Source organism: Quercus lobata, chromosome 9 (assembly GCF_001633185.2).
Source record: "Quercus lobata isolate SW786 chromosome 9, ValleyOak3.0 Primary Assembly, whole genome shotgun sequence".
NCBI lineage: Eukaryota > Viridiplantae > Streptophyta > Magnoliopsida > Fagales > Fagaceae > Quercus > Quercus lobata.
Window position 1 is genome coordinate 35,618,621 of NC_044912.1, and position 17,707 is coordinate 35,636,327.

Here is a 17,707-nt window from a genome sequence, read left to right on the forward strand (position 1 = left end):
TCTTCGACAAGCTCCCTAAAGAAGTGATGTCGAATCTCTATGTGTTTGGTTCAAGAATGTTGAACCGGATTCTTAGAGATGTTGATGGCACTGGTATTGTCACAATAGATGGTGAAATGTTCTTGACAAATACCATAATCATGGAGGAGTTTTTGCATCCATAGGAGTTGGGTGCAACAGCTACCGGCAGCGATGTACTCAACTTCTGTAGTGGATAACAAATAGAGTTATGCTTTTTGCTCATCTAAGAGACAAGATTGTTACCCACATAAAAACAACCCCTTGATATACTTTTTCTATCATCAGCATTCCCAACCCAATCAACATCAGAATATCTAGCTAAAATATCATTTGTGTCATTGCTGTACCACATACCGAACTCAGCAGTGGTTTGACATACTTTATAATTCTTTTTAAAGCAGTCATATGGGATTCTTTGGGATTAGCCTGATATCTAGCACACACTCCAACACTGTAACTAATGTCAAGTCTACTAGCAGTAAGATAAAGAAGACTACCTATCGTGTTTCTATAGAGAGAAGGATTTACACCTTTGCCTAACAAGTCCACAGTGAGTTTAACATTTGGGCTTATAGGGATCTACACCTTTTCACAAGATTCTTAGCATATTTAGATTGAGATAGGAATATACCTGAATCTTGTTGACGAATCTGCAATCTAAGGAAGTGAGTCAGCTCTCCAATCATGCTCATCTCAAACTTTGCTTGCATGAGTTTTGAGAAGCCATAAGCAAATTCATCCTTAATTGACCCAAAGATGATATCATTTACATAGACTTAAGCAACTATCAACTCGTCATCTTCATTTTTTATGAAGAGAGTCTGATCAGCTTTTCCTCTTGTGAACCCATGTGATACCAAGTATTGAGTGAGTCATCATACCAAGCTCTAGGGGCTTGCTTTAAGCCATAGAGTGCCTTCTTGAGGTACAACACATGATCTGGAAAGTGTGGATCAATGAATCCTTTTGGTTGAGCCACAAAGACATCTTCTTTAAGTAGCCCATTCAAGAAAGAAGTCTTTACATCCATCTGGTAAAGTTTGAACTTTAATTGACATGCTAATGCAAGGAGAATTCTGATGGACTCCATACGTGCAACTAGGGCAAATGTCTCATCATAGTCTACTCCTTTCATTTGTGAGTATCCTTGAGCTATAAGCCGAGCCTTGTTGTGAATCACATTGCCCTCCTCATTAGTCTTATTACGGAATATCCACTTTGTGCTGATGATATGCTCGCCCTCCGGTCTAGGTACTAAGGTCTAGACATCATTCCTCTGAAACTGAAGGAGTTCATCATGCATTGCGTTGACCCAACTTTCATCCTGAAGAGCTTCCTTAGCTTCCTTAACTTTTATGGGTTCAACCTGTGACAGATAACAAGAATAAGACACAAAGTTAGCAACACATTTATCAACTGTCTGTTTCCTTAATGTGAGTTCATTTATATTTCCCACAATAACTTCTAGAGGATGATTTAATTTAGTCTTGGATGAAGGTCCTTCTCTTCATGAGATTTAGAATTTGATGAAGTGGGTATATCTGCAGAATCTTCCACAACACCGGGAGTACTTGGAGATGCAGGTTCTTGTTCAACAATTTCTTGAACTTCCTTAGGCTCAGGAGGAAGGATTTCTTTGGGGAATTCCTCAATACCTTTCTCAGAACCGAAATCTGAAGACTCATCAATAACAACATTCACTGTCTCCATTACCTTCATGGTTCTTTTGTTGTATACCCAAAAAGCCTTGCTTGTGGAGGAGTAGCCCAGAAATATACCTTCATCACTCCAAGAATCAAACTTTCCCACATTTTCTCTATCATTGAGGATGAAACAAGTACTTTCAAAGGTTCTGAAATACTTCACATTAGGCTTCCTTCCTTTCCATAACTCATATGGAGTCTTCTTGGTACCGGGTCTGAAGTACACTCTATTAACCGTATGACAGGTAATGTTAACGGCTTCTCCCCACAAGTTTCTAGCCACATCTTTGTTGTGTAACATGGCTCTGGCCATCTCTTGAATAACCTTGTTCTTCCTTTCTACTACACCATTATGCTGAGAAGTAATAGAAGCAGAGAATTCTTAAGATATACTTGATCTTGTGCAAAAGGACTCCATATACGAGTTATCGAATTCTTTACCATGGTCACTTCAAATTCGATCAATCTTCATACTCTTTTCATTCTGCAGTCTTGTGCACAAAACTTCAATGTGCTTAGGAGCATCAGACTTAGATCGTAAGAGAATGACTCAAGTATATCTAGTGAAGTCGTCTACCACAACCATGATGTATCTCTTACCACCAAGAGATTCGGTTTTAGTTGGACCCATAAGATGCAGATGTAGAAGCTCCAATGGTCTAGATGTAGTTGATGTCTGAGTGCCTAGATGCTTAGCTTTCGTCTGTTTCCCAAGCTGACATGGTCCACACACTACATTGCTTATTCTATTAAGCTTTGGTATCCCCAAGACTGATTCATGCTTAGATACAATAGAGAGATGTTTGTAACTAGCATGTCCCATCCGTTGATGGCATAGATTTTCGTTTGGCAAACGAATGCTATTGCACACAATATCAGCATTAGGAACCAATATATAATAGTTGTCTAGAGTACGAACACCATTTATGAGTTTCTTTCCAGACTCATCCATGACAAGACACTTTCCTTTTGAGAATAGCACCATAAAGTCTTGATCATATATCTGACTTATGCTCAACAGGTTTACCCTCAGATCTTCCACATAGAGAACATTTGCAATGTCCAGCAGTCCAGGTAGAGAGATGATTTCCTTTCCTTTAATCTGTGACTTGCTCCCATCACCAAAAGTGACATTGCCACCTTTCTTAGACTCGAAAACCTTGAAGAGAGATCGGTCTCTAGTCATGTGTCCTGAGCAACCGCTGTCAAGGTACCACAAACACGTGTCCATCACTTTAAATGTGGACTTCATCATAAAACACACTTCATGCTTAGATGACAGATCAGTAGGAATAGTGCTTTCTCTCATGTGCCTTTTACGAGCTAAACCTTTAATTTTCATTCTTCTCAGATGAACTCCTTTACACATTTTCATTTTGAGACAGTCTAGTTTTTTCTTAGGCAAACTGAGATCTTTTACAATGGTCAGCACAAGTGAATTCAAATAACTTTTAGACTTGTATTTTCTGAGACACTTAAATAAGCAAAGATTAGAAAAGCAAGATGTATTTGAATTAAAAGATCTCTTCAAGCCGGTTGTAGCCATGACAATAGGGGTCAATGGATCAACACAGCAAAGATTAAACCCTAATCAAAGTGTGCCTGCTCTGATACCACTTGATAGGCCAAAAACGAATTGGCCCCTTGTGATGAATTAATTGATTAATTAATCAAGATAACTTGCAAATACGTGGTAGTACAAACAAATTACCAATAAACTAATTATGTATCGAGAAATAAATAACACGGTGATTTATTTACGAATGGGGAAAACCTAACGGCAAAAACCCCACCGGGTGATTTTCAAGTCACCACTCCCGAATTCCACTATTATCAAAACAAGCGGTTACAAGTAAATAAATCATAGTACCTTATACCAACCTACAATTGAACCCTTATCCTAATACCCAATTGGACTTGTTCTATAGTGACAATTTCCCCTTTCGATGCACGGCTCCCAAGTGCGTGACTAACCAATGTGCGGATCCCAATACGTGACTTCAATCACCAACTAGAGAAGGTTGTTGACTGCAAAGTTCTTCAGTTCATCCCAACGATGAAGATCAAGAAGATGCTTTGTCACAAAACCCTACGGTGCACATACACAGCAACTTCTTCATAAGAATGATGAACTAGGGCAAAACTTTGTCTCCGATTACAAATTGCTTGAATAAACTTTGCTCAACACTTGTGCAACTTGTATATACTTTGACGGCCTTCAAAATAATCCTTTTATATGTCTAGGGTTAGAAGAAAAGAAAGCCCAAATACATTATCCCGGATTAGAGTCAAAACAGAACTGGAATTCTGTTTTTCATAAAACTCGACAGATAGCTGTTTGTCAAGATGCTGTCGGGCAGCTGTCGAGCCACGGGGCTAGAATAGCTTCTTCAGCTTGAATCTTGGATAGACTTGCATGTCTTCAACACTTAATCTTGAAATATAGTTTCTTGAAGTATTAAACACATCATAAATCTACCCAAATACAAGTAAAGTGTGTTTTGTCAAAAGATAAGCCAATTATATAAAATAGTGACATATGTTCCTAACAAGTGAATCACATATGTCCTAACAAGAGAAACTACATAGGAGTTTTATGTACTTTTTTCCCTAAATAATTAAATTGAAAAGAAAAATAACTACAGTATGAATATTCAGATTTGAGTTGTTAATTTATCAATAACTTCTCCCATTTTGCAAGTGCCTTAGTTCTAAAAGAAGACTAAAAGAATCGTGATAGAAATGATGCAAATATTTTGTAGGTTTTTGAATGAGAAACAAGCCATATAGTTTGTGGTTTTAATTACAAGGGCAAATTAGTTAATGGCATTGCAATTTGGAGTCGGAGAGTAAAACAAAAACAAAAATAAAAACAAAAAACAAAAAACCCATAGCTGTATGGGCAATTGGGCATGATTGATTATCCTATTCAAACCTTCCTTGTGCAGCGTTCGTGGGAAACCATTCCAAAAATTAAGCCTGAGTAATGAGTACACATTAGCTAGTCTCCAAAAATATTCTCTTTGAATTCAACAAGCATTTTATTTTTATCACCGCATTTGTAATTGTAGGTAAAAATTGGAATGGAGCTAGCTAGCTATACAATTTGATTGGCCTCGTGTTTAGTTGAAAAACTCAAAAATCAAAATTGCATGTGAAAAAGAGCTTTGGAGAATAAAAACAATTTTAGGAGTGTAAGGTTATAGTAAATAAGGTAAAAAATTCAAAGGAATCGTGGCTGGCCTCCAATATTCAGAGGCATTGATGGCCATTCGCTGACAACTACAACAATTGTGCTGGAAAGTTGACAAATTAAAACAACCTCTGTTGACTGAGTGCACTGCTTGCTGAGTAACTTGGAAAAGAGCAAACGATCCCTCCTCACTCTTTCTTAGTGTGAATGAAAACAATTTAATTAGCAAAAGAAAAAGAAAAAGAAAATACAAATGTGAATGAGGAAAGCAATTTGCTCTGTCCCAACCTAGAGAGGGTCTTATGTCCTAAAAAGGTCGTATCTCTCTCCCACAGTCCCACACCTCGATCTCCTACATCTACATGCATGTGTGCTGGCATATTTCCCAAAGTTGGAAAAGTGGCTGACTTTGATTGCTGGAAAAATCTTAATATTGAAATCGTGTTTTTAAAATATCGTATGATCAGTTAAAATTGTAAAATGATAAAACAAAAATACGAGACAGAATGTATAATTTCAGTCTATGTATTACGTATGCAATAGTTCGTGTGTGATAATCATCTTGTCTTGTATCACAAAGAATACATCGAAATATATTTTAATTTAAGAGTGAGAAATTTGGAAAGAGCAGAAGTCAAGTCATGCAGGCGTAAGCAGCTAAGCAAATATATAAGCATGAAACGGTTGAGATGTGAGCCCTCTTAATTTATTACTACTCTTTTCTATCACACTCATACAGTCATACAAATACAATATAATCTTTTTATCCTTCTAGAGAAAGAGACATATATTGGTAATTGCATGACGCGTTTTTTTGGACCTGCGAGACAGACAAGCAACAGCTGGTGTGTGAGATTTTTGCGTAGGCAATAGTATTGTGCCTTTCTGCTAGCAACTATTAAGTCTGCGCGTATTTTGAGTATTGTGTTGTTGAGTTCATAATTAAATCTATATATATATATATTTTTTGTTGTGCATCACAGCCAACTTCAAAAAACAAAGCTTTACATTTTTAAGCATCAATCACAACCTGCAAATCCTGGAAGTTGCCTACGACAGAATCCTATGTCTCTCTCTCTCTCTCTCTCTCTCTCTCTCTCTCTCTACGTACTTATATATATTATTATTGTGTAAATTAATTATAATATAAGATATTATATTGATCTCCCTAAACTAGCTAGAAGATATATAATAATATTGTACATATAAAATAAAGTAAGCCATAGTGGGAAATTTACTAATATGCCAATGAATTTTTTCCTGAGTCAAGAAATTTTTTATTAGAATATTTGGTGTCAACTGAGGAGGGGTGAATCTTCTTCTTCTTATGTAAGTCAGAAATTTAAAATATATATAGTAATTTGTTAATCTTTCCTTTCTGGTCTCTCATTGGTCCATGCAGGCAAGAGGCAACAGAACATTAATTAGATTTGTTACGTTTTCTCAAAGTTACTGTGGCATTCTTGGAATTTTTGGACTCTGAATTATATTCTTACTTTTTATTCTTAGTCATACAAGTAACTGCCCATGGCAGCAAATCAAATTAGCTAGCAAAAAAGTCATAGAAGAATTAGTTGTCTAGTAATAGTATAATTTTTTTTCAAGTATTTGATGAAGCATGCCACTTTGACACACTCACATATCTGAGATAAATCTTCCACATAAGTTCCAGCAGTTTTTTTGTTACGTTAATAATTATGTGGTTGACCATTCAAAGTTCTTCAATAATTATTCCAACTAAAAGATTATGGAGTAATGATAATGTTTCCTAGAAAAACAGACTTGTAACTAAAATGTTTGAAATATAAATTAAAGAATAGCAATTTTCAAGCTCTCAGCTTCCAGCTTTTAGTAAATGTGCACAGCCCATGAGAAGAAGGGGAAAAAAAAATAGAGTACTCGCTAGGTAGTACTATGACTACTCGGTAAATTTACATGGTGCACAGCCCATGAGAAGAAAGAAAAATAAATTTGCATGGTAAATTTTGAGCTCCTTCTATCATTTGGGTTATTTGGTTTGTTATTATACCCTTTGGGTTAATGATTTTCTCATATAACTTATTTAAATATGAATATTATCTTTTTGTCTTTTAAAATATGCATGCGAACGCATACAAATACAATATTGCATGTAGTGTGTGAAAATAGAATTTGAGAGAATATTTACAATTTCATTTCTTTTGAGATATTTTTACTTTCCATTTTGTGACAGAGATGTGCATAATACTAGCCCTCTAATACTATTTATTTATTAATGAATCTAATACTACTTTTATGGTGAAAGGGCAAATAATCATTTCAATAAAAATTAAGGGATAGTAAATTTAATAAAATACACTAGAAAACATCTGTCACCCATTTTCATGTTCATACGTTGAGAACCCTACTGTTCATTGACTAGAGAGATCCGGTCCTCAAAAAAACTGACCCCCCATCTATAAATAGCTATCTTTTGTTCTCAACATTCAGTTCCTACCTCATTGCTTCCCTCACTTTCAGAACAAGAAAAGGAAAAAAAAAGAAAAAAGAAAAGAAAAAAAAGATCATCATTCATCAGTGCTAGCTAGCTAGAGAGGCTTCTTCAACACACTTTCTCTACCCAAAAGTATTGATTCTTGAACACCCTTTTGTTCAACAAAGCATTGATCTTTGCAGCTTTCTACACAAATGGTGAAGACAGAGCTCAACAAGATCCTGCATCTAGACACATCAAAACCAATGCCATCAACATCGGCAAGCAAAAAAAAGAAGTACAAGGGAGTGAGAATGAGGAGTTGGGGTTCATGGGTATCTGAGATAAGAGCACCAAATCAAAAAACAAGAATATGGTTAGGCTCTTATTCCACACCAGAGGCTGCAGCCAGAGCCTATGATGCTGCACTTCTATGCCTGAAGGGGTCTTCAGCCAATCTCAACTTTCCTATCACTTCTACTTCCTCTCATCACATTCCTCATTGTGATACCATTATGTCACCAAAGTCTATCCAAAGAGTTGCTGCAGCTGCTGCTAATAGTACTCTCATTGACACTACTACTACTTCTACAACCCCACAATCACCTCCTACTCTCTCTTCCTCATCAACTGTGTCATCTCCATCTATGTCCTCCTCACCATGTGATCAACTTGATGATGATGTTTCACATTCACTAATGCCATCCTATGAGGTCACTTATGAGCCAATGGCCATGATGGAATCATGGTACAACTTTGATAGCCTGCAATCACCAAAATTCATTGATCAAATGCTTAATGGTGCCTTGTTTGATCCACCAGCTGTGGTGGATGATCTGTATGAAGAAAGTGATATTCCTCTGTGGAGCTTCTGCTGAAAGAAAGATCAATCTTTTTCGCATTCATATTCGTTCATGATCTTCGATTATTGCTTGAAGACATTACTGACAGTGACCAAAAATTCATTTATTAATTAGTGTATTTTAATTAGGACAAGAGAAATTCACATGGAGATGAGACATTTTTTGGACTCTCCCTTGTGGTTTTCTATATATTAAGAGGTTGTATGATTCAATGCCAAGTGTGTTATATCAAATATTATTTATAGTTTCTTCACAAAAAAAAAAAGAAGTTTATTTGTAGTTTATATTGTAATGAAATAATAAGAGGGGGAAATTTTTCATTTCATCAGTGTTCCCTTATAATTATATGCTTTGGCTCTTTCTTTCTTTCTTATTTTGTTTGATCTTAGTAAAAAAAATGCTGTACTTGTATAAGTATTCTTAGAAATTACAGTTGCACGCACTGTTTGGAGAGAGTGGGCGGCCATTGTTTGCATAGACAGATGTCAGAATTATGCCTTACTCATTGGGAACAAATTGCAGAGGATGTGGAAACTTGAAACCATCTGAGAGTGAGTTTTTTTTTTTTTTTTTTTTAATGAAGTTTTTGTACCCCAGCTATCTAGACTTGTAAAAATTTCTTAGTCCTAAAAAGCTTGAATCTTTTTGTTTTGTTTTGTTTTGAGTTTTATTTGGTCCTTTTTCTGGGGTAGAATTTTTGGTATCTCAACATCTTGATGCTTGTTCATGAAGTATATTCTTGTGAATTAGAATTTCTCTCTTTTTTTTAGGAGAATTCGGAACTTACGCAATTATATGTTAGTACAAAAGTGGTGATTTCTAATCGGTACGAAATGCTTGGATAATGAAGTGATTGACGGATTCTAAGTCCATCCAATCATCCATGCTTGCTTCTGTTAGCTAGTTATGCTGAAAGAGATGGAAAGACTAGTAGAGTAGCAGGCTTATCCGGACTACTCATATACTTTTCTTTTTTTCACCACCCGGAAGTGTTTATATGTATAGTCTAATTGAAGATTGCACCGTTTTGGTGATGAACTTGTAAAATATATAACATTATGGAAAGGTAATAACTAAATGAATGGGACAATAAAAGTGGTTAGATCTATATTGTATTTATCATTCGTTCAAGACCCTGTTCCATTGATGTAATGGGCCAAACCCGTCCACCATGGTTGGATAGCCATTAGCCAAATAAATAAGGAATGATTGTTATGTTAATTTAGAATTTTCATTTAACTATCTCAGACTAGTTTTTTTTTTTTTTTTGAGAAACTAGTATTTGTAGTTAGTTTCATGAAAAAGTCATGAATTCAATATTTAATAACAATTCCAAAACTACCGAAAGCATATTCAAGCAAAAGTCCCGATTCAATAATTGAAAAGAATTCATATTTCTAAGCATTAAAAAAAAAAAAATGCAAGCGTTAAACATACAGAGACTCACATAATTTAACTATAATTGAAAGCTTACAGCCATACACATATGAACTTGAGTGGGTTTTGCTCCATGAAGAAAAATGGAGGTATATAATCTTAGAGTAGTTCCATTAAGGCTTTAAATGAAGAATTTCAAGTTGTAATCAAGTTGAGATTTCTAATAAATTATAAGAAAAAGAGATAAGAACAAATATATATATATATATATATATATGTATATGTATTAAAAAAGTTTTTAAAAAGAAAAATTGTTAATAAAAAGTTGATAATAATAAAAGAAATTACAGATAACCATGTGAGTATTAAAAACTATTAACAAAAACTTAATAGTAAATGTAGATTGTTAAATTATAGTCAAATTATAAATTATAATCAACTTATACATTATAGGAGAAGGAGATAAAAAAATAAATAAATAAAAATTGGATACGGTATCTACTTGGTGCAACCACAACTTTTAGAACTCAACTTTTGTTATATAGTATATGTTAAAGTGTAGAAGTCCCAAATGGTTTGTTTTCAAAGCTTATTATTAGTTCATTCAATATATTTAATTTATATATAACAACTTGGATTTTTTAGGTATAGTTGTACTTTTATCAAATTATTTTTAAGCCCAATAAATCAATAAAAATATGTTTTCCCAAATGAGTATGGAGAACTTGAGAAATTAATGAAAAAAAACTAGGTAAAAAGTTTAAGTTTTTAGGTTAAGTAGTATTTTACCATATCATCCCTCCAATGGGGCCCATCTAGTATTAGAATTGATTACCATGAGAACCCAATGTTTAGTTTTAAGGCTTTATTTTTGGTAAGGAGACCGGAGGTTTTTTTTTTGTGGGGGGGTGGGGGTGGGGGGTGTGGGGGTGGGTTAGAAACTTAGAATTAGCAAAGGCATTCGAATCGGTATTCTCCATGGAGAGAATTGAGTAGTGCATGGAGGTGGGAAGAATGAGGAAATGAATTGCAACAAATATTTAACTCCCTAGTGATTACTAGGGGAAGTCTACAAAATGAGAATGGCCTATTCGCTATACTCTTGGTTTGGTGTAGATTGCCTTAGATAGGATGCTCGGCCGATTATGGTGCAACTTGGCTATTATTGGCCGCTCTAACGTCCTAGGGGTTATGTTTAGGGCCTCCATTGGTCAAGTAGTCTTGGGCTCGACATGGTGCTTGATGACCGATGATCAATTGATTGTTGTAGTCTTGGCCTTTGCCTGCTGGGCTAGGCTTGCCCCATACATAGCTTCCGCAATTTCTTCCCTCTAGAGTCATCCAAACACAATACTTTTGGTAATGTTTGGCTCTAGTTGATTCTAAACTTGACTATGCTAAGGTTTAAGGTGATTCATAATCATCATATGATATGTCAGTGTTAAAATAAATCAATTGAGACCCAAAAAAAAAAAAATGTAAATGTGGAAGTGTAAAAAAAGTAAAACAAGAATACATAAGGATTACGTAGTTTGGTTTAACAAATTATGTTTATAGAGGAATCTTTAAAGGTTACATCTTTATTATAAAAGTGTAGTACAAATTTTATATTACAATCAACCCAATAGAGGTATTTATAAGAGGTAATATTCTTAACTGTACACCAAGCAAGATTAAGCTTGGGCCTAGGCTAACCGTCAAAATATGATACCTGCATTGGATTATTTACCGTGGGAGGAATAGATGGAATTTGACAATTTCAAGAAAAATTTAGAACTTGGTCAATAGTCTGTAACTCTGTTCAAGCCACATGAACTGTCCTTTTGTGATGTGGATGTGGGCATGGGGTCCCATCCTCATTTGTTTCCTTTACATTGCATTCAAGGTATGCCCTTATGGCTATGGGCCATACTCACTTTGGAAATTAGTAGGAAGTTTTGATTAGGAAGAGTGGCTAGAAAAGGACAGAGTAGTAGAAAATAGAATATTGGACCCTAAAGTAAACATGCTACTGTTGGGCCTACATCGGATTATGATCCCTCCATGAACTTTGTTTTCGGATTTCAGCACATGAATTCACTAACATGACAAATCCAATTCCCATAAATTGAAGACAAGTCATGTGGTATAGAAGCATCAATCTATATCCCAGATTTCAAATATCCTGCTTAATTATTGCTCTAATGTTGTTTCTCATTAACATGTCATGGTCATGACTCAAGCATAATGAATTTGTATGAACCAATTAAGTTCTATTTGTATTTTATTATGCAAAATTGCAGTAACTGTCTCGTACTAGTCTAAGAGTTTTTCACATTAACCAATACGACTTTTATAATCCAAGGTTGGTTAAGGAGTGTCCTACTTCTGTCTCCTAAAGGACACGTATTAGAGGAATACATAGAAATGAAAAATATATACTTGTCAATATTCAATACTTATTGATTTGCACACATATATTTATTGTACTACAATGTTCTTTTCCTTTTAGGAACTTCATTTTTTTGGAAAAAAAATATCATTTAATGGAGTATTATGTACCTTCATTTATGTTATTAGGACACTCATTATCAAGCTTTAAACTTAATATTAGAAATTAATTTTATTAAATGACTAGCTGAAAACTTTTATCACTAAAGGGGTTTTTTGTATTCAGCATGATTATATTTAAGAAAGGAACAAATTGAGCAAGAGAAGAAAGAAAGGAAATGTGAGAGAGAGAGAGAGAGAGAGAGAATCTTGAAGGAGTGTAAAACTAATCTTGCTTAATTTTATTATGAATATCTATTCTATATTTATAGTACATCATTGACAGTAACTGAATAATTATTGGTTCCTATAATAACGAAAATGATCCGTGAATTAAGGGAGGTAGCTTAATAGAATTGCAACAGAACCAACTAACTCAGAGACTGATTTTCGCACCAAGGAAGCCTGAGTAGTATAATTAACCAATACGACGTCGTGCTGAGTTAAGCATATCTATGATAAATGAAACGCTGCGTTTCACCACTCTTATCACTTAATGAAACGCTGCGTTTAAACTAACTAACTGAAGGCTGTTGTTTTAATCAGATGACATCATCAGGCACCTTCTTCTTCTTTGCATCACTCTTAAGATTTCTTCTTAGCTTCAACACTTGCTACCATTGAAATGCATTGCTGGTGAAACAAAAAGCAGGAAAATGCTATTTCTATAAATTATTTTATAAACTGTTGATATGATGAGTAGTTATTGGTAAGTGAAAATATGATGTTAATGGTGGGTTTAGATGAGAACCAATAAGAATTAGCTACAACAATAGTTTGTGAATATAGCATTACTCCAAAATACTATGAGTAATGCTATAAACACAAATTTTTTAATAACATTTTTACAAACTGTTGAAATGACAAATTCTTATTGATTATTATCTAAATCTACTACTAACATCACATTTTACTTAAATAACATTTTTACTTACCAATATAACCACTCACTCACCCAAATAAAAATATATATATATATATAATCACTCACCATATCAGCAGTTTATAAAAATTTTTGTAAAAAATAAGTTTATAACCCTATAATTTTCCAAATTCTATTATTAATCAAAATAAATATATCAATTACATTTTTTTTTTGGTAGAATGCTCTTCTCCTACATCCTTTATTTGGATTGTCATCTTGTAACATCTAATAAGTGTTGCCTTCTGTACAAGCATCAAGTATAAGCCCAAACCATCGGACTCTGCATGCTTAAGAGTATAGGGCCCAATATAAGGTCGAGGCCCATATCAATTCGGGAGACTAGTGCTTGGTCAGGGTCCAATACTAGGTCGGGGCCTATATAGGACCGTAACAGTAGTGCCTTGGGAGAATTGTTTGCCAAGCACTAATTGGTGACATGTGCAAGTTTCAAGAGAGTCACATCTGTCACGAGAGGCGGGTCCTATTTGGTCAGGAATATATCCCAAAAGGGCCCGCTAACATGAAAAGCAACCCCATCATCATGACAACCCCACTAAGGGAAGTTTATAAATAGGGGCCAAAGGTGTGAAAAGGGGGGTTGGAAAAATGGGGAGGAGAGAGATACTCGAGAGAAAAAGAGGGAGAAACAACTAAAAAGGAGAAGCTCTGTTCTAAGCCCAAGCCTTTTCAAGAAGCATACACAGGGAAGGAAAATTCGGACTAGGCCTTAGATTCCCTCATTTTGGGCCGTTAAGTTTCCTTAAGAGGTTTTACCATTGTAGGAAACTTTTTACCCACTTAAAACAAGTAAATTGGGAGCTTGACCTTAAAGTTCATCAGGTATTTTGGGTCAGGGCACCACAATTGGCATTGTTTGTGGGGATCTTCTACTTAGCTGAAAACCCAAAGCTAGCTTGTCACCACCCAAGATGGAGAGGCCACATGTAAGAAAGGGGTCAGTGCGCTCTAGAGGTAATTGTTTATGGGTCTCGTCTCGGGGCCAAAGGAGGCTGGAAAGGGAATAAAAGAGGGAACAAGATCACAAGTAATATTGGTATGAAACAAAGGTAGATTCAGACGAGGGATCTTCGCAAGGGGAAAGATTGGTCTCCTATGTTCACGAGTGCTAGTATCGTAGTAAACGAGATCAGGAGATATAAAACTTACGAAAGCAAGTTAAGGAGTTAAAGCTAGAGATAAGGGGTCGACGTTGAAGAAGGGACCGAAAGGGGTCGTCTAGTGATCCAGACTTTACAGAAGGTAGTACGGGAGAGTCTTCCCATCAAAGTTGTTCACGACGATCAAGGGATAAGTCTAACGAGACTATAGGGCGTCACACCTACACACAGAAAAGAGAAAGTCACGAACACCCCAGTGTTGCCTTGGACATCATGAGTCGGACACTTTGGAGAGCTGCCCGATCACTATTTTCTGAAGAGATAAATCACATTGAGATGCCCAAGTAGTTTAATTGTCCCCCCGTTTATTTGCTATGATGGCAAAACTGACCCAGTGGAGCATGTTAGTCATTACATTCAGTTGATGTCCTTATACTCGCGGAATAATGGGTTGATGTGCAAAATGTTCCCATCCAGCCTTAGGCCCACGTCAATGAGATGGTTCAATGGTTTAAGGAAGGGGTCTATACATAATTTCAGAGAGTTGATTCAGGCGTTCGGAGCCTATTTTTATCACTTGTAGTCGGGTCCCCCTACCCACTAATGTGTTGCTATCAATGAAGATAGGGAGCAGGGAGACCCTTCGATCTTATGCTAACCGATATTGAGAGCTATACAATGAGATAAACAGGGGAAATGAGCAAGTTATAGTGAGCACGTTTAGGCTGGGGCTCCCCCAGGAATTCAAATTGAGAGATTTGCTGACTATGCGACCCCTTGAGAACATGCACCAGCTTATGAGAAGGATTGAAGAGCATAAGAGGTTGGCGGATGACTGACAGCATAGTAAGGGAAAAACTCCCTCTACCTCTCAATATGGCAGGGATCCGTGGCCTGGTGGCTTTCAGTAGAGATCTAGGAGGGAAACTAGGGTCCCGGAGCCCGAGGTCCGTACGGGAAGGGTTAACGTGGCATTCAAGGAGTAAGTTCACAAGATTTTGGAACGGGTAAAAAATGAACCTTACTTCCATTGGCTGGGTATGATGGGAGGGGACTCATCCAAGAGGAACCAAAGCCCGTACTACATGTATCATCGTGAGAAGGGTCATACCACCGAAGAGTGTAGAGTGTTCAAGGATCATTTGGAGCAACTTGTGAAGGCTAGGCATTTAAAGGAGTTCATGATCAGACATGGTGGTAACACAGCAGGGCAAACGTTAGGGAACTAAGGGAACACACTTCCTTCGCCCTTGGGAATTATTGAAGTTATCCATGCAACTTCCATTGGCACAAGTACAAGTCATCGGAAAGGGAGCATTACCCTACAACAAGGACCTGAAGTTGGAGACTGGCCAGAGAAGAGGCTAAGGCCGAGTAGAGAGTCAATCGCTTTTGGTGATGATGACCTCAAGGGGACGTCCTAGTTGCATGATGACACCCTCATCATGGCTTCGAGAATTGGGAGCTTTTTGGTTAAAAGGGTATTAATAGATCAAGGGAGTAAAGTTGAGGTAATGTATCTCGACTTCTACAAGGGCTTAAGTTTGTAACTAGAAGATCTAACCAAGTATAACACACCCTTGGTGGGGTTTGACAAAAAGGTGGTGGTACTCGAAGGGCAGATTTCACTTCCTATTATGACCGAAGGGAAGGAGGTGATGACCGAAGGGAAGGAGGTGATGATGAACTTCATCGTGGTTAATGCTTTCTTTCCTTACATGGCAATTCTTGGTTGGCCCTAGATCCATACCATGGGAGTTGTGCTATCCACACTACATATGAAGATTAAGTTCCCTATCGAAGATGGGATTGTCGTTTTTAGGGTGGATCAGCAAGTTATGAAATAATGCTTGGTTGTGGCGATCAACCATGAGATCAAGCAGATTGAGCTGGCCAAACCAGAGTCCTTATAGAATTTTAGGAACCCCATAGGGGGCATCAGGGCTGATAATGCTGAAGAGTTGATCCAAATTAGAATACTCATATACAGAGATATATATTTTCAGGTCGGAAAGAGTCTACTGTCAAAGGACCTAGTTGCCGTATTGTTGTCTTTAGTACAAAATTTGGACATTTTTGCATGGAGTCCATATAATCTGCCTAGTGTGGATCTGAACTTTATCACCTATAGGTTGAACGTAAATCTCTTGTTCTTGCCTAAAAAGCGAAAACCAAGGAGATCCACTAAGTAGCATGTGGAGGCCGTGAAGGAAGAAGTAGAAAAGTTGAAGCAGGTTGGGGCCATCAAAGAGGCGTTCTTCCTTGAATGGTTGTCGAATACAGTGGTAGTGAGAAATAATAATGGGAAGTGAAGAGTTTTTGTAGATTTTACTAACTTGAACCGAGCTTGCCCAAAAGATCCCTTTCCTGTCCTAAAGATCGACTAATTAGTTGATGCCACTTGTGGGTGCTTGAGAACGAGCTTTTTAGACGCTTTTTAAGGATATCATTAGATCGCTTTGGCCCCCAAGGATTAAGAGAAGATATCTTTCATATCCCCTGAGAGCAACTATTATTACACCGTGATGCTCTTTGAGCTGAAAAACGCAAGAGCCACCTACCAACAGATGGTTACAAGGATGTTCAGGGAAGGAGAATTCAAACTAGGCCCTAGATTCTCTCATTTTAGGCTGTTAAGTTGGCTTCAAGAGGTTTTGCCATTGTAGGAAACTCTTTACCCAGTTCAAACAAGTAAATTGGGGGCCTGACCTCAAAGTCCATCAGGTATTTTGGGCTAGGGCACCACACCTTCAATTTCATATTATTTTTATTTTTTATTTTTTATTTTAAAAAAAGGGATTATATGGAAACTAAGAAATACAAAGGATTCAAAGTGATAAGTAAGCCAGTCCAAATGATATTTTTTGTGGTGCCTTTATGTTTGTGATTTGAATCCCATCCCCCTCCCCCATCACCTATGAAAAAGAAATAATTAAAAAAAAAGTCTTAAAATAAGGTAATGCTATAATTATTTTTGTTTGTATTTGGGGGATTATTAGACATTGGTAGATTGTCATGTGCATAAAGCTTCATTTTCCCAATAATTATGATGATAAAGAATAACAGTGCTGCCAATTACGAATATATGTATATTGATAGAGAAGCCAATTACGAATATTGAAGACATCATACAAATCAGATCCAACATAAGGCATTAGTTTAATGATGCGGGCTTGGCCTATTAAGACAGAAATCAGCATGATTATCAATTATTTAATCATTGTGTATACTATAACAAAAACCAAATATAACATTAGTATTTTTAAAAAACTTTGTTTTATAGAGTGGCTGTCGCAGGATCATGTTATTTGCCAAAAAAAAAAAAAATCTCTTTGTCTCCTAATATTTTCTCTCAAAATTAAATGTTTTCTTTTTTTAATAGGTAGATAGTAGAGGAAGAGGGATGGAGGGATTTGAACAGTAAACATATGTGGAATTAGTAGCAATACCATTATCACTAAGAATGTCATTATCGCGAGTATCATTTACGTAAGCACCAAAAAAGACATCGTTACCACGATTATCA

The 17,707-nt window shown here is 36.3% G+C and overlaps 1 protein-coding gene across 1 annotated transcript; it reads left to right on the forward strand.

Annotated features, from left to right (window-relative positions):
- Positions 1-7,402: 7,402 nt before the first annotated feature.
- LOC115960801 (ethylene-responsive transcription factor ERF014-like) lies at positions 7,403-8,552 on the forward strand. The gene has a single exon (XM_031079792.1). The coding sequence runs from the start codon at positions 7,585-7,587 to the stop codon at positions 8,245-8,247; it is 663 nt and encodes a 220-aa protein (XP_030935652.1). The 5' UTR covers positions 7,403-7,584; the 3' UTR covers positions 8,248-8,552.
- The last annotated feature ends 9,155 nt before the right edge of the window (positions 8,553-17,707 follow it).